The sequence below is a fragment of the Protopterus annectens genome, chromosome 6.part1 (assembly GCF_019279795.1).
Source record: "Protopterus annectens isolate FY-2018-M chromosome 6.part1, PAN1.0, whole genome shotgun sequence".
Classification (NCBI taxonomy): Eukaryota; Metazoa; Chordata; order Ceratodontiformes; family Protopteridae; genus Protopterus; species Protopterus annectens.
In genome coordinates, this window is record NC_056738.1 from 273,057,095 (window position 1) to 273,082,017 (window position 24,923).

General features: G+C 40.8%; 1 protein-coding gene across 1 annotated transcript in view; it reads right to left on the reverse strand.

Annotated features, from left to right (window-relative positions):
- The window catches only part of ORC2 (origin recognition complex subunit 2), an 829,308-nt gene that overhangs the window by 6,353 nt on the left and 798,032 nt on the right, over window positions 1-24,923 (reverse strand). Inside the window, exon 16 of the mRNA XM_044075702.1 lies at window positions 18,554-18,672. Coding sequence (XP_043931637.1) covers window positions 18,554-18,672 — 119 coding nt within the window. The remainder of the gene's footprint in view (window positions 1-18,553; window positions 18,673-24,923) is intronic.

The window sequence follows — 24,923 nt, forward strand, 5'->3', positions numbered from 1 at the left end:
ACATGGGTGTAGTAGCCAATCCAAAGGGTAAGGAGATAAACTGCTTATGGAAGCTCAAAGCCTTGAATATGAGAAAGTGACTGTGTTCCCAGGGTATGGTTATATGAAGATAGGCATCCTTGAAATAAAGTTTAACAATCAAAGTTTGAGGGAAGAGTAGTGGTAGCAGGGCTTGAATTCTGGAACCTTGAGACAGGTGTTTAACCTCCACAAGTCCAAGCTGGGCCTCCATGGACTCCATTTGGGATATTAGGACAAATCTTCAGTAGAGCCCACCCTATTCCAGTACAGGTTCGATGGCTACTAGCTGTAAAAGCTTTTTCAGGATGGGAGGGACCACATGCACTTGAGAGCCTGGTATAGGTGAAATGACTGTTTGATTTTGGTAACTGTAGTCTGTATCCCTGGAATATTTTCTGCAGCACCCATTTGTCTTTTGTGATGCAATTTCATTTTTCATATGCACTAGATCACTCTTCCTACTATGGTAGGGGCAATGCTAAGGTGATGTCTTTTTTTTTGGGAATGGTGTGCGGATGAGATGTTTCATGTGGTTATGGCTGCTCCCTAGGAGTATAGAGTCCTGGGGCCCAAAGGCTTCCCCCTATAGCCTCACTGCCATTTTCTTCCCTTATACTGGCCCTTCTTAACACTGATTTGTCTTTCCCTTGCCTCTGATAGTAGGGCCAGTCTTAGGCAGGCAATTCTCATTATTATTAATCATGGCGGAGCAAAGTAACTGTTCCACTGACTCCACTGCCTTTTCCCCTAAGGAGACTACTCGAAGACGGAAGCTTTTTAAAGGAAGCAGTGAAAGTGAAGGAAATACTTATTCAGAAAGAGATTCTGATCTGTCAGTGGCAGATTCAGCATACTGGAAGGCTGTGCAGCCCTTGGAATGTCATGGTAATAACATTAAAAGACTGAACAAGAGTATTACAACTGATTATATAATGTGAAAACAAAATCTTTTGTCAGAAATAATGAAACAAGTGAAAAGGCTGTGTGGCCCATTACTGGATGACCCTGTTTACATAACTTGGCAGGCACAGTTCCTAAGATATCATATTACAGAGGCAGAAGCCTGTATGATGGGCTTACAATGAGTTATTTTAAATAACCTTGTGCAGGTAAGCAGGGAGTGCCTTTTCTTGCTCTGGATGCTCAGGCTGTAATGAGATTGCTCTTGCATTTAGTAGGATTAATGGAAAAAGATTTCAAGTTTTGGGTAGATATACCACAGCTAATAAGGATGGGATTTATGCAATTAATTGTAGTCGAGTTTATTTTACATATCACAAAGGATTCATCTACATAAAATCACTTTAGCTAGCATATCTAGGAGACACTCTCTCTGATACCCTCCCTGTGGGAGGGAATAAAGACACCTTGTTGAAGTTTCAAGTAGTTTATTCAGTTAAGTAGGCCATTAGAACAAGAGCACTCATCCATCCACCCAGATGTTTGTACAGCCTAGGAAGAAATGGGACATATGCCCATTCACCCAAATCAAAATTTCAGCCAGAGCCTTTCTTGGAGCAAGGGATTCCCATGAAAAGGTTGGAAGATAAGAGGGAAGACATACACTCTCCTTGGAGACATGACATGGACTCCTCCTTCAGAATGAGGAAGGATCAACTCAAAAGGCCCAGACCAAGGCAAGACCTAGAATAAGGTCAAATGCCCACGGAGAAGAAGGCTAATAAGCAGCCACCTTAAAACCATCTGCCACTCCTAAAGTGAGTGGATGGGATGACCTTATAGGGAAATTTGCCTCAGCTCAACTGACTCTCCTCCATCAAACCTAGTTTACCTCTTACACCTGACATGGAGGTGTCAGCATGTGGAAAGGGAAAGAAAGCATCCCTCCTCAAAATCCTCCATGCCTCAAGCCCAATTAGGATGAAAGGTACCATTTTCAGTGGAGGCCCGGGAAGAAAAGTTCCACTGCTAAAAAATATACATAGTTAAAGGCATAAAACTATTTTAACAAAGCAAATTATATAGGTTAAGTAGTACAACAGGTGTTAATAGGGTAGCCACAGTGGTGCAGTGGTTAGCAGTGTCGCCTCACAACAAGAGGTTCACCGGTTCGATCCTTGGCTGGGGTGCCTTCGGTGTGGAGTTTGCATGTCCTCCCTCTGGCCGCGTGGGTTTCCTCCGGGTACTCTGGTTTCCTCCCACATCCCAAAGACATGCTGCAGGTGGATTGGACACTCTAAATTGGCCCTAGGTGTGAGTGCGTGTGTCTTCTGTGGAAGGCTGGGTGCCGGGCTGGCAACTCGACACTGTAAAACTCCACTGCCAGTCATGAGCGGACAGGTGATCCACTGTGGCGACCCCTAACTGGGAAAAGCCGAAAGAAGAAGAAGTACGACAGGTGTTAATAAAATTGAGAGAGCTACTATATACATATACAAATGACAACAACTGACAGAGTTGCTATATACACATATTAGGCACAATGTGCCAAAAATTAAAATACGATTTATCAAGGTGTATTCAAAAGAACTTCTGAATTGATAACGTAGTTAGGAACAACTGAATTGTAAAGGTTTGAGAGAAGGAGGCAGGAAGTAGTAGTGCAACAGTAAATAGGAAAAGAAAAGTAAGGGGGTGTTAAGGCATTTAGGTATTAGACATGGAAGGTAAAAAATATAAAATGGAAATGTGGTGTGGGAAAAAAGTTATATTAGAATAGTGGCTGAAAAGAGAAGAGAGAAAGAGAAGTAGTATATTTCTTAGTGATGAGGTTGGTAGGAAGACAGAGAAAAAGAAAACAGGGGGATAGGAAGAAAAAAGAAACATATATGATAATTTATGGTGGCCTATAATTTTGGGCACAGGAATAGATCTGACTGTTGAGGAAATATTTCTTCAAAGATAGTTTGAATGTTTTTAATGAGTCTAGGAGGGTGATATCTGGGTGAAGGGCATTCCTGAGTCTAGGAGAGTGATATCTGGGTGAAGGGCATTCCATATCCTAACAGTGGTATAGGAGTAATGTTTCTGACCGTCTCTTTTGCTAAGTTTAATAGTGGTGCGCAGACTGTAGGATAGCGAATATGGTTGCAGGATGTGCTGTAGGGCAGAGCAGATGTTTGGTCTGTAGATTATTTTATGAGCTAGAGTTAGCTGGGTGGAATTGAGGTAGTGTTGCATTCAAGCCAGTTTAATTCATTAAGGGCCTGACAGTGGTGTGATCGGTAATGTATGCCAGTTGTAAATTTGACAGTTTTATGGTAGCATGATTGGAGTTTATTGTTAAGAGACTGGTTGAGGTTGGTGAAAATGGAAGCAGGAGGCTATTGGCAAGTGCCTTTTTGGTAGGTTTAGCCATGTAAAGTTTGTGTCTATAGAGTCTGCCAAGATTAACAGTTTTTTTTTATTGTACTAAATACGCATTTTCCAAAGGTAAGTTTGTGGTCTATAGTAATGCCTAATAGTTTGGCATATGTTACTATTTCAATTTTTTGTGCTGTCTTGTGAGCATATGTTGCTGTCTTGTAAGATTGATTTAGATGAAAATAGCAAAAGCTTAGATTTTTTAGGATTTAGTAGAAGTTGTGCTTCATTTAACCAGGTTTGTATGAATATAAAGGCATTTTATGCTATACTTAGGTTTTGGAGGACGGGATGATGGTGGAGTAGTCTGTGTATTGGATGAGCGTACTTTGAAGGGAGGCAGTATGCAGATTATTTATGAAAATATTAAAAAAGAGAGGCCCAAGAAGAGACACTTGAGGGACTTCTGTTTTATTAACTAGATATTCAGACAGGCTACCTTGCCATCTGATACATTGCTGTCTATGAGCTAAGTAGTTATAGAACCATTTGAAGGTGGATTGAGAGTATCTTACTATTAATAGTTGCTGAAGTAACTTGGGATGTGACACTGTGTCGAAAGCCTTTGAGAGGTCTAATAGAATTACTGATGTTACTAGTCCAGAATCCAAGGCTTTGTTCACAGTGTCTGTGAAGGAGAGAAGAGAGTGACAATATATTACTACTTCACACAGCCTAGAAACATGCACTAGTGCAAAAAGCCCAGGTGGGGCAACCATCTCAAGCTGAAAGGGGCTAGCATAGGATCAGCTAGTCAATGGATGGGTCTTTGTGTGGGAGGCTCAAAAGACATTGGTGTGAAAGAAACATCCTGAAGCGGCGGTCACTGAGGAGCACAGGAAAGTCGCCATGGACAATCTCCTTTCCCTGTCCAAGAAGCCCAAGCTTGGGGAAGCTTGAGTTTGTCCTCATGGACAAAAAAAAGGTTCACTCACTTTGCGCCCTTACAGACAGTGAACGCTTGAAACTCCCTGAGGCTGGGGACCAGCCAGACAATACCCCAGAACACATCATGAGAAAAAAATGGACAAACTTTTAAAGTATCTCTCAGCCCTCCAATTACTCTACAAGAAAATAGAAAAGGGACTCCCAAGGGTTGAAGAGATCCAAGATCAACAGTAAGAAGGGAAAGAGGAAGGCACCCTCACTCAAGAGGCATAGTATCCTCTGCCACCCAGTGAACAGCAGAGTTTGTGTCTGCTCTGGAGTTCTCTTGCAGGACCCTACAGAGGGACTGAAACTGCAGCACCAGTGAACCCAGAGAGAGAGAGCTCCTCCTACTGCTTCTCCAAAAGCCTGGACGTCTGTCCCCACCCTCTAATCTAGGGCAGTGTGCTTAGTTAAAAAAAGCTACAAGGAACTCAGATTCTACAGAAAAGACCAGTAAAAGGGCATTTCACCAGTCCCTGCACGATTTAAGGGGCCTTCTTTTCCTCCTAGACAAACAATGTCAGCTGGACAAGAAGAAATCCCTCTGGGAAGTTAATGAGGTACTTATTTAAGAAGGTATTTGGCAGAGACTAAAAGCTCCTGCTTGAAGGAGACACTCCTCTTAAATAAGTGACCTGTCACAGGCTCTACAGGATGTTCACCAAGGGGGAAAACACAGCTATGCTGTCTGTCACAGACACACCTGCCATTACAGCCAAGGCATCCAGTCCAGAATATAAATACAAGGGGTTATCATGGTAGTCGCTATGGTGAAGGCAAAATCCACCTTGACTGCAGACACAGGGTGATCTCCAGTGAAGGCCAGGACCCACTTCAACAGGAGGCCCTAGAAGCTGGGAACTATAATAGTCACACCTGAAGGCCCTACACAAACAGTACAGAAATATACTCTCTGGCTGCATTGCCTGTTTGTACGGAGGCTGGGAGCATGCTCTGGAAATGTAATGCCCAAAACGACTACTTAGAAATTAACCTTAAGATAAGACGAAGTCTCACTCCAGTCTGCTGATGATAGCATTGGGCTTCAGCCCAACTGACAGCAGTAAAAAATGACAGCCTGCAAATGTACATGATTACATCAACAAGAGCCGACTTGAAGGGATGGATTATCAAAATACTTGCATGGGATGTCTTCTAGAAAAGGTCTAAACCCAGACCCAGGTCCAGGTAAGAAAGCAAGCTCCTCAAAACCTTCTTAAAGGTGGTACCATCTCACAAACAGGAAACCACCAATTTGAGAAACAAAAACCCACGCCTGCTTTTTGAAAGGAAGCAAGCACTGATGTACACCTGAAACCCTCCAGCTCTGGTAGCCAGATCATGTGAACATGCAAGTGGGTGCATGTAGAGAGCTGGGACTGGATGGGACCTACATATAAATGAGATTACAAAGAGGGTGGTGTGCAAAAGGAGGTGAGATCCTTCATGGCAATGGCATGCAAATGAAGTATCAAAAAGTGAAATCTTGCATCAGCAGCTTCAAGTCTCCACAAAGATTGGCTCAATTTTTAAGAGCCCGGACCACAAAATTCTAGTGCAGCCTTACCCTCTGATCCTTTCTGACTTGAGTCAACAAACTTCAGATGGGCTGAAGCAGGAGGCCCTAAATGCCTCAAATCTGTGAAACAAAGAGACAAGGGATCAGTCCTCAAGATCAGACTGTGAGGTAAAGGTGGAAGAAAGGGAGGACATTGGAAACTGGGAGTGTACATCTCCTAGGCCTCGTATCTACATGGAAAATGAAACTTTCACTAGTCAATGATGATCCTGGCTCTGGATCTACCTTTATGAAGACTATGGTCTTAGTCAAGCCTACAAACAAAAATTAAGGCAAAACTACAGTGTCCTCCTAAACACTAAAAAAAAAGAAACCAGTCCTGTAGGGAGACTGCCACGAGTGTTCTTCAACCATTCTTCTCATATTCAGAATTCTCACAAAAAGAAAATTGAAAGGCTTAAAAATACAGGCTTGTTTAAGCTAGTGATATGCAGAAGTGAAATCTAAACCATGCAAGTGGAAATAAACTGTCAGGCAAGAGGGACAAGTACATTTAAGCAGTCGGCAAGAGATACCATGATAATTGTCATCACTGAAGCAAGATGCCAAATGTTGGCTGGCTGGAGAGGATAACCCACAATGGGAGGGATACTCAATGTAACATCTGTCCAATGCAGGACCAATTAAAGGCAATTCATAGCCATCAGTGATCAAAGTCACTATAAGCCCTAGAAGGTGTACAAATAGATATGCTCGAACTTACATTTGTGAAGCAGTCCAAGTGACAATAATCTCCTGTTTTTTCCCTGGAGGGAAAAGGTAATGCTGAAGATGGAATTCAATACAGCACCTCTAAAATAGAGCTACTGCACTGGTAGCAGGGTGGATTTTTCTATTTAATGGTGTTCCTCAGGTGACAGTATTCAAAGCAAAACCCATGCAAGCACCATCTCCAATAATATGGCTGAAAGCCATGAATATACACAAATAAGTAATCACATAATGGGGGGGCATCAGAAGGCTGTACTGCTGAAGTACTCATTGGAGCGAACACCTTGAGGTAATAGCCTTGGAAAAGAGGAAAGGAAAAAACAAAACGGCTCTTAATATTGAAAATGTTGGCTACTAGAAACCTTTCAGATGCTTCCAAATGCAGATATGCCAACAGTCATCTAATTTATCTACCAATGTCATCCAAAATATAAAAGTAGCGAAATCAAAGCCAGACATGTAGCTATATAAGGCTTCATATAAGTGACAAGAAGGATGAAAACATACAAAGAGAAGTGGATAGGACGTCCCAAAGATCACCTTCTTAGTTATCACAGGATATAGGAACGTCTCCTCCATTCCACTAAGACATTCTACTGGTCCCTTACCTAGGAAAGTCAAACTGCTAAAGCAACTTTGACATCAACTGGTCACTCAGAAGTAATGTGACAGGACAGGCCAAGAAATGCTGACCTCTTTCCATAATATTCACCTCATACCTCCTGATGGCAGTCCAAGCTACTGCAAACTGGAACAATTGCTAGCCCAACAAAGAACCCTAAAGGGGGCAGTTAGTTCTACTAAGAAGACAAATAAATCAGTCTTCTTTAGTAATTTCCACAAACATGAGATGGTAAAGTGGCCTGCTACTTAGCAAATGGGAAGGGGTAAAGATTTGTATATCTGAAAAAAAACAAAGCCTTACCTGGTTTTGAAGTCTCACTGACATCCTGAGAGAGGTCTCCAAACTAAAGGGAAACTAACACAATGTAGCATACTTCTTTCCTTCTTTCATACACTGAGGACAGTTGGAGCAATGCTACCCTTTAAGATGGGCAGGCACACTCCTGGCCATCAGCTCTGCAATTTTAAAAGTACAACAGACTACAAGGAACTCTACAGATTCTCACACCTCCACATCTTTAAAGGATGGACAGCTTTTCCATGGAAATATGACAGCCAAGAATTCACAGGTGAAAAACAGAAGTCTGAATCCTTTTATCAAACCTCCAAATAGTCTCTGACATAGTGCAGAGGAAAAGAGGACTAATGTTGAAAATTTGTAGACCAACACTAAACAGAAGTAATAATACAGGAATTTTATTAGGAATACCTATTAAGTACAAATTTCCATTCTTGGGGTGGAGGGATGGAAGGCCTAAAAAAGTGATCAGCAATCTGCTTCTAAGTAGTAAACACTTCATTTTCACTCATAAGCTCAAACTGCTGGACAACCAAGTATACTTTATTTTTAATATAGGCATTAACAGGTTTCTTAGGAAATGAATAAAAAAAATCAGAAAGGCACACTAAAGAAGGTTTCATAATTTTCCAAAGGATGATTGTAATCTGGCAGGGGCGAACCTCAATGTCTTTTCCAGGTGGATCTCTGTTTCTACTGACTGACAAAGTTGAAGAGTCAGAGGAAGACCTCCACCAGCTACTGCCAGCCCTGCTTGTAGCCCATTCTAGAAAGGCATTAGTACAGGCTGCAAGATCAGACAATGAGAACACTGCTGGCCAAATACATGATAAACATCAGCAGTGCTGCACGCAATGAACTTAACTGCTGTAGAATGCTGTCTTGTAAATGTTAAAACATTTTCCATTGTACAATGGATAAGTGAAGTCTAATATGGGGATAGAATAAACCAATGCCCAACGAACACGTGCAGGGTGATCAAACGGGACAGTCTTGCCAATGAACAAATGAGCACGAATAGTGAATCAATGGCCTGCACTAAGACTCAAAAACATGCCTCAGGTATACAGAGGTTTTCTTCTCTCTCACTTGGGAGGCATGAGCATGACTTGGCAGATGAAAAGTCTTGCTCTCAAGAATGAATGCCTGTGCAGCGAACCTCCCTGGTGAACTTCACACTCATCCATGGATGAGAGCCAGGATTGGCAACTTAATGGAGGAATTATAAACCATCATGAATGAAATATACTCTGAAATGGAACCAGGACAATGCTTTTATTTCTAGATCTCACATTCTGCCTTTCATGCAAATGCTAGGGATTTTAGGACAAGCTTATTTGACAGTGATTTTGCTAAGCTCAACTTATAGTGTTAAACAGTGGGTGCTGTAGGCCTTGGGCTTCTTTTTTTTCCACTACTATTGAATCAGAGAGTAGAAGAACCAGCACTTTTAACAGCAATTAGCAATCTACTTCATTCCTAGACAAGAAGGTGAGCTTTTTTGTGGACCCTGACTCATGATCCATGATTTCAGGTAAACTTAGGACTGTGCTTATTCAGGCAATGAATGTGAAAAGTTTCCAATAATGCCAACTAAGTAAAAAGTCCACATCTGTGAGCAGCAATGAAGACCTGGGAAACCTGAAGGCACTCGTGTCAGTCTGGGAGTAAAAATGTGCACGAGTCAATGGGGCAGGCTCATCCTCAAAGAGATGAAACAGAGCACAAGAAGGACACATCAAAATTTTCCTCCCTCAATGCAGTGGGGCCCTGAAAGTAAGGCATTTAAAAAAAACTACACAATGTCAGTTGTATGAAAGAATTCCCAAGCAAACATACATTACAAATACAAAAAAGGCTCCCACAAAAGCCACATTTCCACAAACATCATGCAAATGAAATTCATGGCAAAGGATAAGTGACATGACTATAAATCAATAACAAAATACCATCTTTTTTAATTGAGGTGTCAACGCTATCCCACATGCTATAGATTAAGAGGCACTACCATCTGCACCTCAGCACTTTTTTAATTGAGGTGTCAACGCCATCCCACATGCTATAGATTAAGAGGCACTACCCTCTGCACCTCAGCACTTAACATACTCTGCACTGAATTTGCTGCACCTCATGGAAGGCGCTACATGCCAAATGTAGCAACCTCAGCTGATGTCTATGCATTCTGTTGAAAAAGTGCACTGATACACATTTGGTTACTGCATGAAAGTCTGGCACAGATATAAAAATACTTCTATACACTTCAGTCCACATCTTCAGCTTTTTTCATTCTTCCTAGTTTTAATACAAGTTACAAACAAAAGCCCACAGCTGTCTTCAGTATATACATGTTCACATTTGTTTATTCACTCATTCGTACTTTGCATTTAATAAGAATTTAAATTTCACACAGCACAACTGCAACTCACTCAAAGAATTACACAATGTCATGATTAACTGAATGCAAAGCTAAGCATGCGAGAAATACATTTTGTGCATAGCCTCTATTGAAGAGGAAAATTTGGTAACATCGCTACACCAACACCTGTAGAATGATGCTACATACCTTGCTCAGTGTTAACAAAGGGAAATGTAGAAGCTGGAGAGATTAGTGGAGCTTGCTGGGAAGGGCCATCACTGAGAGCCATGAGGGATAGTTTGAAGATTTTTCCATTTTTTAAATGCCCTTACTCCCCCCATATAACCCAGTGAAGGAAAGGGAGGACAATGGGCTAATGGAGGATGTTCTTGCATTTCTGCAAAGAGTGCTCCCTCCAAGCAGCCTTGACCCTCTACCCAAAGCACAAGCTGTTGTCTCTCAGGACTCCACTAACAAGAACACACCACCCAATTTACCCTCACCCCACCCAGAATATATTCAACCTTCCCCATCACACGCCATGAAAGGCAAGCAAAGCCATGATTCCTTCACTCCTCTCCCTTCCCTGCCTGGCTCTTCCAGTGTAGAGGATACTAATCAGACCTTGATGCCTGAACCACAGGTGGGTCTCTATCCCAACTGCTGTTATCTAAATAATGAGAAGGTGCCACAGCTCTCAAACTCCAAAATACTGAGGAACAAAGGCTTGGAATCAGGGTACATTTTAAATTAATATCGCTCATTCTTACAATACTGGTGGAACAAAATGATTTGTATTAATATACTTCCTGAATAATAAGAATAGTCTAATTACTACAGCTGTCTAGAAAATTTAATGCATAGTACTTGCCACAACTATGCAAATTTTACATGGAAAAAACATACAAGATTTAAAGTAATCAGATATACAAAGCAAACTAATGAGACGTGTACAGAACAGTAATTCAAAGAAGAGAAAAACAAATGAGAACAAAAAAAAATAACTCCCTGAAGCATGCCCATTGTGCCAACTTACTGTACTCCAGTGCTAGATTCCAAAATCTGTTACTCTTCCTGCAGTATAAACACCTGTCCCCAGCACAAACTACATTCACCTCAGAAAATATAGTGCATTATAATTTCCTTTTTGTTAAATTAGTAAATCCACTATGAAGTCTGTTTTCAGAGGTGACCAAGAACTAATGTAACGCTTGAAGCTCATCAGCTGCTTACAACTGCAATCGTCTCTCTCCTTGCTAAACTTCCAGAAAAATCAAAAGTACAGCCTATTAGATGGCTAATGAATATTTTTGAAATACTACTGTTTTACTTTAACTTGACTATTAATTTATTTTATTTAACATTTGTTAAATGGTAAGTGGGCTGGCCCACAGACTCTTCTCAGCAATGACACTTGCCCAACTGCAAGGATAAATATGATATACAGACAATTTAATGCAGTCAGCCAACCAACCAGCATGATTTTTGGAAAATGAGATGAAACCTCAGTGCCAGGAGGAAAACCATGCAAACAAAGTAAGAATACGCAAATTACAGACAGTCAGTGGAAGTTAGGAATGAACACTGGTTCTTGAAGCTGTGAAGCAGCAACCTTATACTGAGCCCTCATACAGCCCTTCAATTAACGTACTGCTGTCCAGTGAATAATGTGCGTCTCTGTTATTAGCTGAAAGACGCTTAACAGGGCACTATCCCACATGAGTGAACTAAAAGCAATACTTGCAACAAAGTGGAAGGAGTTTTAGCTTATAGAAAAATAAAGCAGTCACATCCCAAATGCTTCCTGAACTGAAAAGAGCTGGCCTGGTGGGTAGATGGGGACTTTGCCCCTTGTTATAATACCAGAAATCGTATGTTATTTTAAGCAGCGAAAGCCAACAGGTACTTCACAAATTCATTGCATCCTCAACTTCAGCTAAATATAAGGGTACTATGCTGAAATGTTCCCCTTCATTTTCTTAGTAATACATTTTACATAAATGAAAATACTACACAAGGGCTTCAAGTTGATTTGGCATTTCAGCAATTTTTCATCCTTGCAGATCACACTTTCAGTCTTTGTATACAGTGAGTTTTATTCCACATATCTATACTCAGGTACATTAAGACAACATAGAACCACTTTGTTATGTACAGCAACATAACAGCAATATGTATAATTAATGGAAAATAAACGCATTTGTGATATACAAGAAAAGCCTGGAAATCTACTTCCACTCCTTACTAAACTTTGTGGATGGCATCAGCACTTCATGGGGCTGCTACAGGAGACAGATGCAACTCCCCACGAATGGATGAATGGGACACACGTCACAGACTACTTTTAATAAGCCAATCAATAACTGGGTCAGGCTGACAAAATTTCTCATAGCCTTCTGAACAAAGGCCTTGCATTTGAAAAAATGTCTATCAGAAACTTCGCCTAACACAGACATTGGACAGCACTTACAGAACATGGCATGCATACAGTATTGGTAGCTGCATTTCTATCCCAGAAATTCTTCTCTCTTTCCAACATTCAAAATACAACTACTCCATGAGAAAAACTGTTACATACAAAAGGCTGCTCACATGCTGCTTCTTATAGTAAATTCAGTGCAGCAGCATGAGGTCTAGGCAGTTGCAGCCAAATGACCATTGACTTTGTACGGAATCATTTCATCATGGCTGTACATTTCAAAGAACTTGCTATCTTTATAGCAGACGCTCTGCAAGGCCTTGGCTGAATTCAAGGCCCAACATGGGGATAACTCCTAAGAGTGGTGTCCAAATCACTCTCTTTACTCCAAGTTGACACAGATGTCTGTAGGTTGGTTACTTCTGTACTAAAAGCCTTTCATTTTACTATGAGTGACTACGTAACATTTATTTTGCTAGCATTTTTAGAATAAGAAGTATCAACACACACAGCGATAACTTCTGCCCCTCCTGAATAAATTTACTGGTACAGAAATCTGACTCATTTGTATATAGCAGTGATACTGCAAAACTGCATAGGAAGGAAATGCCTCTTAAATGTACCTCACTGTGAAAATTGTTCCTCATTTTCAGGCTTTAAAAAGTCCATATTCATTGCAGTTCCACATGTTTATCACTCATTCAGTGATAGGATTTTTTTAATGGATATCCATGGTAAATAACACTGAAAAATATTGCGTAACTGTGTGACTCTGAGGAAGTCAGTTAACCAGACAGCGCACCTAGGCTGAGTCTGAAAAAGGTCTATGGAGATTAATGCTCTTACCCCGGAAAATAAATAAATAAAAAATATAAAAAGTTCTTTTGATGAATTAATAAGTACAAAGTGACACATTTAACCCTCCTGTAGGCTTCCTAGTTGAAGCTAAACTCTTAGTATACGTTCCACATTTTGTCCATTTGTTTCACATAATGACGGGTAGTTTTGCACATTCTGAACATGAAAGATTGACAGCTATGGGAAGGAATGTTTAAGTGTTAAGAGCTGTACATTTGATTTTATGTTGTGTAACTGTGGGTGCAGGTTTTCAAAGCTATACATACAAATATGTTCTGCAAATTGTACTGTTCTGATAAGCATGCATATGAGGAAAGTAGTTAATACAGCCAGCCACCCAACCAGAATGCAACATTTGTATATAATTCAATATCCACATATTAGGAAGGTGGCCTAATGGTTAAGGTGTTTGCCTTGTAAACACAAGGTGCAGGGTTTGAGTCTCACAAGGAATAATTGGCTAGGCTTAAAATGACTTGCAAGGGCAGTTAGCCTAATACTAATCTATGAATTGTTATCAAAGATTGGGCATACAAAATCTCATAAAAAAGCTGTATGACTGATCCAAACATGTGTGACAGACTGATTAAAGCTTGCAACTGTCTTCAATGGAAATGTGAAAATGCAGAAAAAACTACATTAAGTCGAGCCAACTGAAATTATTATTTTTTTTTTAAAAAAGACTGACATTATTATTGTTTTTTTTAAAAAGACTGTTGTTTTCAGTAAATTTTGCAATATGTAAAATGAACAGAGTACAGAAAAGTGAACTGTGCAGAATGAATTGGTGCTTTCAAAACAAAATGCATCACAGTTGTTAAAAAGTGAAAATATGCAAACATTTGCAGTACTTAAAGCTTAGTGCTCCCTGAAATGTTATTCCAGGTTAAAAAAGCATTGTCCCCCAGAGTTACATGCCTATGGAAATAGGAAATTTTTCGATCATAATTAAAGCCATACAGCACATACAGTAACCGGCACATTTAAGCACAGGCAACAAATATTACGTGACAGTGTTTACTTTACATTCAAAGTGTGCACATTGGACTTCGCTCTAGGACAAAACTCAAGATTTGAATATACTGCTTGTGAGACTGTACAACTGCATGTTTGACCTTACATCTCTGAGGCACACAGAAATTTAGTATAATCTTAGCAGGGATATTCCCTATCATTGCCTATAAATTAGTGGGAGCAGGTGTGAACTTATACAGCCATTTGTTACAGCTGGTAATGTGATGTTCTGCTTCTCTGTATGGACTTTGTCACAGAACTACTTAAGTGCATTTACATACATGAAAGTTACAAAAGTTCATAGGTAAGTACTAGGCTATCTGCCCGATGGCATCTATAAGCCTAGCCAGAATGCGTTGGCTTTTGCCGCCCCCTTAGATTAGTTCCCTGTGCCTCTGCTCAGCAGAGCCATTAGTTTCCAGTGCCTCTGTCCAGCAGAGCCACTGCTGTGATCCCTGGGGTAAATTTTCTGTTTCCCATCTACTCGTCAAGGTTTCTCTTGAAGCGCATTAGTGAGGGGCTCTGCCTAATGTAGATTGGAATCATGTTCCAAAGTATGGGAAGTCTCTGGGACAGGAATCTATCCCTCCAGCATGTCCTATTTATTGTTGTGTTGAGGTTTAGATCCCTAGAGCGTAAGGCTGTCAGGGATTTGTTTTTCTTTAGGTGGAGCATGTCCATCAATTGTGGGTTGGACATGGCCTTGTATGACTTGTATGTCAGGCAGATATCACCTCTAAGTAAGCAGTATGCAACCGAGTTCAGCTGGAGTTTCTTCAGTCGAGCTGCATAGGGTATCTGTTTGAGGCCAGTAATCCTCTTGGTGAGGTACTTCTGTGGTCTTTCCACCTGTTGCAGGTGTCTTGTAAGGTACATCCCAAATAGGGCGTTCTACTCTATGATGGGTTTGATGAGTAGAGGGGCACAATAACCTTTTGTTCTAGATGCGAACCCTTTTGTGATTAGGTGGGCCACATAGAAAGATTTTCTAACCACCTTGGCAATATGATTATCAAAGGAGAAATTACTATCTACTTGGGTCCCCAGATCCCTTATTACATTTTCTGTATTTAGGGGACTACTGCGTATGTACTAATGCTCAGATCTGCTCGGAGTTAGTGCAGAATGGCACAAAATACACTGAACCGACTGATATCGCCAACATTCTGGCAGACAGGTTCAGCGCAAACATCACCCCCATTTCACCCCTAAAAGGGCCCATAACCATACCAGAAGAATGTAGAGTCCCTGAAATCACAGAAACTCAGGTTAAAACAGCCCTCTCCAAAGCCAAAAACACAGCATCAATGGGACCGGATGGTGTCTCAGGCTGCGTCCTACACAAGCTCAAAGACGAGTTAACCCCTCACCTAAACACACTGTTCAAACTCAGTCTCTCCACAGGCTACATACCCATAGAGTGGCGCACAGCAAGGGTTATTCCGCTCCACAAAGGTGGAGCCACAACGGACCCCGGGAACTATCGCCCTATAAGCCTGACTAACTTGGTCTGCAAGGCTATGGAGCGCATCATCATGGAACTCATTACCAGAGACATTGAGAACCTCCAAACACTGGACCCTACCCAGTCCGGCTTTAAGGGCAGATCATGCCTCCTAAACCTGGTGGACTTCTTTGAAACAGTTACCAAGGCTATAGACGAGGGAAAGGTGGTACACACAGCCTACCTTGACCTCGCTAAGACCTTCGACACCATTCCTCATTCTGGTATTATAGACAATCTCACTGATCAGGGATGTCTTTCCTTCTTGGGATTTTACTCTTTTCTGTACTAGTTTTCTCCTTCTACTGTATAGCTTGTTTATGGCAGGGGTCCATCAGACTGGGTTCCTTTTCTTGGAAGAGTCAGTCTTGGTTTTGCTTGGGATAGCACGATCCATGCATTCTTGCAGGTGCTCATACAGTGCCTTTGTAAGGGATTCAGCAGCTTGGACAGCGTTGTCCTTTAGCATGGGGGCTGTAAACCTTTAAACCTTGGTCTTAAGTAACGTGAAGTTTGCTTTTGAAAAGTTTTTCACAGTGGTTTCCTTGATTGGGGGTGGGGGCGGAATGTGGATATCCAGAGTGATTAGTCTATGGTCTGATCTAACCAGTGAGGGGTTGACCTCCAGTGTGGAACACCAGTCGCCCATGTTGGTGATGACCAGATCCAATATGTTGTCACCTCTGGTGTGGGTTTTGACCAGTTGATCCAGGGCATTCAAGTTTATAAATTCTAGGAAGCGTTGGGCAAGTTAGTACTTGAGTAGTTCTCCCAGTTAATGTTTGGGTAATTGAAATCACCCAATATTAGGGTGTTTGGTAGGACCTTCATATTTTCCCGTGTCTCCAGAAACGCAGAATGGGGGTCCTGGGTCATGGTGGGTGATCTGTAGCAAGCTACAATTTGAATAATAGTTTTGCCCCATTGTTAGTTGCACATGGATGATCTCTGAGGCATTGTGCTGCACCACTAACCTGAAGGTGTGGGTATCCTCGATGAATATGGATACACCCCCGCCTTTTGAGTTTCGGTCCGGGTTCTGTGGCAGAAAAGTATGGTATGAGTTATATTATAGCCTGGTAGTGCTTGGGTGCTCTTTAGAGCCTTAAACCAGGTTTCTGTTACTGCACAGTTATCGATGTTCTCCATACTGAGGAGTGCCTCGAGTGCATGCATTCTGAGGTTTAGACTTCTGGTGTTGAGTAACATTACCCTCAGTTTTTGGTTACTTGTGCTATTTACGGTGGTGGGTTTGTCTTTTAAGCAGAACATAAACAGAAAAGAATAGTTTGGTCAAGGTATAACAGCAATAATCAGTTCTGGAGATGTAGGTTGTGCAGTACTTATCCACTCGTACCTTCATTAAAACATTTCAGCTTTGTTGTCATGGCCTAATTCAACATCCGGAAGCCAAGGGGTAACTAATGCACCACCTACATCTTCAAAGTTAATTACGTAAATATTTCCTCCAAAATACATAATACAAAAACTCTCTCAGTGTGGGTTACATTGGAGTTACTTGTGTCTCCCTTTGTAGATTTGGTCATGAGGGCAAGCCAGAAGTAACTAAAAAATAATTAAAGTCCATATCTAGTTTATTCATGCAAAAAATCTAATGGGACTTAAGGATTTATAGGAATGTATTAACATGTAAAAATACGGCAGGAAAATTTTATGTAAAACAATGTATGTATCAGATGAGTGTAGATATTCATATTTAATCGAAAACTGCACATGCAAATGATTTGTGTTAGAATAACGTTGAATGTCACAAGTTTTGTATACATAATGACTGAAGGACTAATTTATTTCTACACAAGACAGCAAAGTTTAGGTGGGCAGCCACTGACAATTGTAGACTAAAAAATAATGTTTTTATAGAATGGTATGTCCTGGGAAAGAAAAAGGAAGAGCATATGCAAAGATGCTACATTTAATAATTTTTTGTCCCCTACATTTTTACTCAAAGTACACATCATGGTCATTGTCCTGTCACATGCTATCAGTCTGAGCCAGAGTTGAAGTGGACATAAACATCAATTTCCTGGTTTAGGCCTTCTACTGAACACACCTACCAAGAAGAAAGGACTACTGCTACAAACTAAAGCAAACAGCAGGCAGTACATCATCATAGCGAAGAACCTCTTAGAAAGACGGCTCCCTCCTGGCAGTAACTGATATATGCATTCGGTCTTTCAACTACTGAAGGAGGCAGGATTCTCTGATCTTCATCCTCTTTGCACCAACTTTATGCCTCACCTCAGCTACTCTACATTTTATACATGTACAAAATTGCATAAGATTGAAACAGGACCCGGTCAAGTATCACAAAATTTATTCCAACATGAACAAGCACAAAAAAAATTGTTTTTTTGTGCTTGTTCGTGTTGGAATAAATTTTGTGATACTTGACCAGGTCCTGTTTCACTTGTATTGTCTCACATAGCGGAGATAGTTGTTTTGTCTCAATTCTTTTTCTTTCTGTAGTCGTTTTGGTTCTTTTGGTTTGTTTTAAATTGCATAAGATGTTTCATTTACTGTGATTATTTCCAGATTATTCTTAGTTAATACACAGGCATGTATTCCCCTCCTTTCATTAAAAGGAACTTATCTGCATTATGTTAAACAGTTGAATAGCAGACAGCCCACTGCTGGGTGACACTATGAAGAACTACAGGGAAGGACCTATGGAAATATCATATTGGAAGGAAAATGGGGCTTGTTCGTTTTACACCATTTAGTTATGAAGTTAAGTACCTGTAAAGCCATAGTTATGGATGGAAACTTGCAACAAAAACATGGACTTGAACTTAGGATAAAGTAAAGATCACTTGCCTAAGACAGTAAATCTGACAGTGAGTCAAAGCCAACAATCAGACATGTAGTAAAAAAAATTGGCAAAGTCTCGAACTCACTTTTTTAGTGCGTATCAGCTTATGGTCTCTGAACTCTGTGAGCTGTGCCCGAAGGGTAAGGTCACTGTTTACAAGAAATCCCTCTCGACAGCGCTGGTAAAAGTCCTGGAATGACAGCCCTGCAGTACAAAGCAGAAAAACAGTTGCTTAATGCAAGTGATTCATGAAATGTTCTCTGTTATTCAGAAAAACAGGTGTGGACATCATATTCGCAAACAGATGGTCTTACATTATACCAAAAAAAAATATCATGCAGGATATCCACTGTAATACTAGAGTTTAGGATACCTCATTAAGCAAAGAAAAAACTTCTATGATCTTAACATATCAACTGATCTGTGGGGAAATCATCCGCTGTGGGCCTACAACAAAGACGTGCTTCCTTTCTCTCTGTCTGTTTTTCTCTCCAAAGCACCTGCATTTCAGGGCATGCACACCACTCAGCAGAAAGCAAAACAACATCACACTACACTAGAGCAGTGTTGCCTATCTCAAAAGTTCACCAGTCCACCGAAAACACTAGGAAGCACATATTAAAATAAAACAGCAAAGATATAGCACCTGTTCTGCACAGAGATATATAAAACAAACATTTGTCGTAAAAGGAACTCACAACAGCAGCAACTGTGAAGAGTTTGTCCTGACACAAGGTGACACCGGAAGAGTAAATTACAACTAACTGACTACGCGTAGGTTTAAGGACCGCATTTATAACCATGTGTACGATATCAGAAAAGGAAATACCACCAATGTGTTAGCCAGACACTGCCAACAGTTTCCGTTACATATTTTTAAGTTTAGGGTTTTGCAGTTGCTATATTGCAACAGGAGAGAAGGAGATATGGTAGGTGCTCTTGAACTGAATGAGTTAAAATGGATTCTTAACCTTAGGGCACACATAGAACCAGGCTTGAACTCAGCGTTAAGTATCAGACCTGCCCTATTGGGTAATATATGAAATTATTTTAATATCAATATTGTTGTTCATGTTTTTAAATGATATAATTGATGTAGTCATCCATCACATTATGATGAGCTATATGACTTCTTGTCCTTGGTTTCTTTTCTTACCTTATCCATTTTTCTTGTTCGCTCCCTTTTCTTTTAACTCATCTCACCTCCTTCCTTCCTTTCCTCCCCCCCCCTTCTTCCCATTATTTTTCGTTTTTCTCGTTTTACCTCTCTTTTCTCTTATTTGTCCCTTTTTATATTTTTTTATCTTTTTCCCCCTTTTTCACTTGCTTCTCGCCTCATACTACTTGCATACATCTTGTGCAACATTTTATGTAAATTTTGGTTTATTTATCATGTAGTTCATGACCAACTATTTATTTGCTTTTTGTACATTGCATATGGATTATCGCTATTTATTTATACATGTGTAATCTTTCATAAATGGCTTTGTATGCAATTAGACTGCTATTCCGATATATATGGCTTTATGAATTTTTAATAATATGTAACTAATCTAGTGATATAGAGACTGCCAGGTTTGCTTTCAAAATATCTTATGCGTATATCTAGTATTAAGTGTATGTTTTTTTGGAACTACTAGGAACAACACCGATGGTTTTTAAAAAATCTGGCTATCCTTTTAAATACTGACAAACATATTCAATTGTTTGATTTAATTGTTTAATTAGGGTGGATATTTTGTATATAAAGACAAGGCTTAGCCTTCTGTAATGTAACCTGAGGAAGCGCACTAGGTTAGTGCGTGAAAGCGCTTGTTCTCTCTCCTAATAAATCGTTTTTTGTTCATGGTGGTTCGTGGTGGTTCCTTGCAAGTCTACAACACAAAAATAAAACAGCAAAGATATAGCACCTGTTCTGCACAGAGATATATAAAACAAACATTTGTCGTAAAAGGAACTCACAACAGCAGCAACTGTGAAGAGTTTGTCCTGACACAAGGTGACACCGGAAGAGTAAATTACAACTAACTAAGGAGGGTCTCCTTACAGATAAACTGATACAGCAAGGTCATGTCTATTAAATGATATAGCACGAATGTTTTTTGGTACATATAACAGCAGGGTCCATCTTTAATGGGTATGTGATTGGGGAGAATATATGCTTTTCTGACTTTTTTAATTTCTCAAGTATTTTTTTTTTTTGGTTTCTAATACCATTAACAGGAATGGGGTTCATTCCTAAGTCAAAGTACAATTAAAGTTCATGAAATTAGTATTGTTTCAATCTTTGATGTTAGCCAGAAGTGCTCTTCACAGCACCTGCAATGTGCCCAGTAATGACTCCCCCTGCTGTTCATATGGAGTTACACATATCGGTATCATATCTAAGAATAATTGTAAATTATTTTTTTATAAGACCTGTTGTTACTACTACTACTACTACTACTACTGGAACTGTCTGGATATCCTTCTTCCACCCTGCCCGAGTTTCTGCCTACAAATCCTGGCATTTTATGACTTTGTCTCTCTGCACGCAAGACATTGTAGTCACTGGGTGTAGCAATTTCAGTGATCAATGCTACTTTTGTCTTCTTTGCTTGGACTACTAAATCTGGTTTTCTTGCATCTATTTTTTGAACTGTTGGCAATGGGTGATCCTATGTGATATAAACTTTATTTTCTATAATGCTTTGTGGCTCATGCTTCCAATGTTTTTTAGCTACTTCAACATTATACTGTTCGCACAATCCCCAGTGCAACAGTCTTGTCACATTATTAAGCTTTTCAGTATACAATCTTTCTGTCATTCGTGGATCACAATCAGCAACAACATGAGCGACTGTTTCCAATTCTGTTTTACAAAATCTACATTTGTTTGTTTGTCCCACATGTTCAATGGACTTTGTAAACAAATGTGTAAGTATTCCACTATCTTGGGCCACCAACATTAACCTTTCATCTTTTGGTTTAAATTCACCTCTCCTTAACCATTCCTGTGTTCAATCCTGATCGACATAAGGTTGTTCCAACATTTTTTTCTACTTGCAACTATATTTATGCATTTTCCACATTCCTTGCCATCTTATCCTTAACCTTATATTCTTTCTTTTCTTCAGTTTTTTGGCACATTCCATTGCTGCCTGATTTTTATCTACTTCTGGTTTGATTTACATTCCCACTTGATGCTGATATGCTTCTGCCAAACTAAACAGGGAAGTCATCTTAGACTTATTTTCCTCATGTTGACAAGTGTCAGTCCTACGATTCCAGATTTATACAAGTAATCAATTTTGAGGAGGGCTGCACCTCTTTCAGAACGGGGAATATATTGTCTTGGTATACAATGATTTTTATAAGTCATGTGATAAGCATGAAGCATCCTCCTTGTTTACCTGTCCAACTGATCCAATACCTTTTGGGGCCAGTCAGTCGCTACAAAAGTAAGTTAGGACAGGAAGGCAAATTGGTTTATAGCTTGGGCTTTGTTCCAAGATGTTAACACTGTTTTCAGTATTAATTTTAGTCTTTTAAAAATAGAAGTTATGTTCTTACCATAACGTTCCATGTTAGTTGTCTTCTTCTCGCCTTCTTCTTGCTGGATGGGTTCGGAGCCGACCTCGGCTCCACTGCCACTCTAAAGCTCGAGAGTTGGTTCCACCGGCTCGAGGCTCCCCTTATATCCCACAATGCTAGGCGAGAGTTACCTCAGATCTCGTTTGTAAGCTAACCCCAGCTTATAACAGAAACAGTATAACTGTAAAAAACAGAATCCACCTCTAACAACAGGAAGAAGAAGGGTGACCTACATCCTGAAACAAGAAATATGCATAATAGCATATAGCTAAGAAAGAGGTGGTAGAAAGAGAGGTCACGATCACAACTCCTCTAGGTCTGTCCAGGCCACGGGGAAGGAGGCTGGGGCAAGAAGAAGGCGAGAAGAAGACAACTAACATGGAACGTTATGGTAAGAACATAACTTCTATATGTTAAGTTGTCTATCTCGCCTTCATTCTTGCTGGATGGGACCGCGTCCCTAGCACCTTGTCCCGGGTGGCCTAACGGAACAGACTCCTGAGAACAGTGGAACCAAAATTAGCTCTATGCCTAGAAGCTAAATCCAACTTATAATGGGAAATAAAAGTGTGAGGAGTAGCCCAAGTAGCAGCTGCACAAATGGTGTCAATAGGCAGTCTGTCTTGGAAGGCTAGAGAAGTAGCCAAAGCTCTGGTGGAATGGGCTTTAGGCTTATTAGGCAGTTTTGGTGTCTAATCTCATAAACAAGGGTAATCAGAGATGTTAGCCATCTGGATAAAGATACCTTTGAAACTGGAAGTCCCTTTCTGCTTTCCGCATAGGAGACAAACAGCTGATCAGATTTTCTGAATTGTTTCGTCCTGTCCAAGTAGTACCTTAATTGACGATGAACATCCAGACAGTGTAATTTTTGTTCAGACCTATTTGAATACTCCCGGAAAAAGACAGGGAGGTCAATGCATTGGTTTAGATTTGATGTTGAAACCACCTTAGGCAAAAAGGACGGGTTAGTTCGTAAGGAAACTCTGTCCTTATGGAACACAAGGTAAGGAGAACGACAACTGAGTGCTTGAAGTTCTGAAATTCTTCTAGCTCATGTGATAGCCACCAGAAAGAGAGTTTTCCATGATAATAACTTTAAGGAACATGAAGCTGCAGGTTCGAAGGGGAAAGAAACAAAAAAGCAAGAACTAAATTTTGGGCCCAAAGGGAAGGAGGATTTCTTTCAGGAGGTCTGAGAAGAAAAACTCCTTTCAAAAGGCTTTGCAGAGTTTGTGGGACATTAGGGCGGATTCAGAAATACCCACATGGAAATTAGAAATAGCTGCCAATTGAACCTTAAGAGTAGATGGAGATGAACCTGCATGGAAGAGTTCAGCAAGAAAATCAAGGACTAGTTGGATGGAAGCGGTGAAAGGATCTATGTCCTTTCCTTGTGCCCAATATGAAAAGCGTTTCCACTTACTCAAATAAATCTTTCAGTGGAAGATTTATGGGAAGCTATCAAAATATCTCTAACAGAGTGAGATAATTGAGGAAGCCTGGCTACGGTTGGAAGTGGAGGAACCAAGCAGTGAGGTTCAGAGAGGGAGGGCGATGAAACTGACCCGACTGATGGATCAAAAGATCTGGAACTAGGTCCAGATTCCACGGTCGCTCAAAAGAAATCGATGCAGAAAGGGGAACCACACTTGTCGAGGCCAGTAAGGAGCAATGAGGATCAATGAGGCCTTCTGAGCAATAGCTTTCTGTATTACTTGAGAGATCAGTGGGAAAGGAGGAAATGCATACAGAAGTCCCCGGGGCCAAACTTGGACTAGCGTCCCTGCTGGGTTGGCCTGGTAAAGGGAATAGAGTGAAGTATTCTCTGCACTTGCTGTTTTGGGGAGTAGCAAAAAGATCGCAGCAAGGCTGACCCCACTTGAGAAAAATCTCTCTCACTACAGAGTCTTTCAGAGACCACTCGTGAGGCATGAGAATAGCTCTGCTCAACTTGTCCGCAATGTGATTGGACTTCCGGGGATGTGCGTTGCTATCAGAAAACGCTGAGAAGAAATCGCCCATTGCCACAGTCTGAGTGCTTCTCGACACAGGGGTATGATCTGGTTCCGCCTTGTTTATTGATGTACCAGACCACAGACAATATGTCTGTCTGGATATCAATCGTTCCCAAGGGAAGAGAGTGTTGAAGGGCTTGCAACGCTAAAAGCACTGCTCTCATCTCCAGAACATTTATGTGCAAGTGGCATTCGTTTGGTTGCCATGTGCCCTGGACTGTCCTGCCCTGATAATGCCCCCACCCGAACAGGGAGGCATACGTTGTCAGAGTAGCAACCGAAGGAGGTGGAACAAATGGTCACACCAACAGGAGCTGGGGGGAAGACATCCACCACATGAGATGCTTTTGCACGCTTGCGTGATCATAATGGTGTGAGACATTGGAAGTTCCTGGTATGACCATTGAGAAAAGAGCATCCACTGAAGGATCCATGTGGTATCTGGCCAATGGAAGGAGGGTATGGCGCTGCCATGATTCCCAACACCTTTAGAACTAACCTGGCTTTGGCTCTGTTGTTGTTGAGAAGTAGTGATACCAATTTTTGAATGTCTGATATCCTTTGGTTCGTTAGTGTTGCAGACATGTTTACAGTATCTAAATTTAGCCTATGTAGGTAATAGTACGACAAGGCGACAAAACAGACTTTTCGCAATTTATTGAGATACCCAGTTTTTGACAGACGCGAAAAGTGTAATCTCTGGCCATCAGAAGGAGATGCTTGGTGGGAGCTGTGAGGAGCCAGTTGTCCAAATATGGAAACACCTGGAATCCTTGTCGTCTCAGGTGAGAAGCTACCACTGCCATGCATTTGGTAAACACCGGGGGCAGTGGTGAGACCAAAGGGCAGGGCTCTGAATTGAAA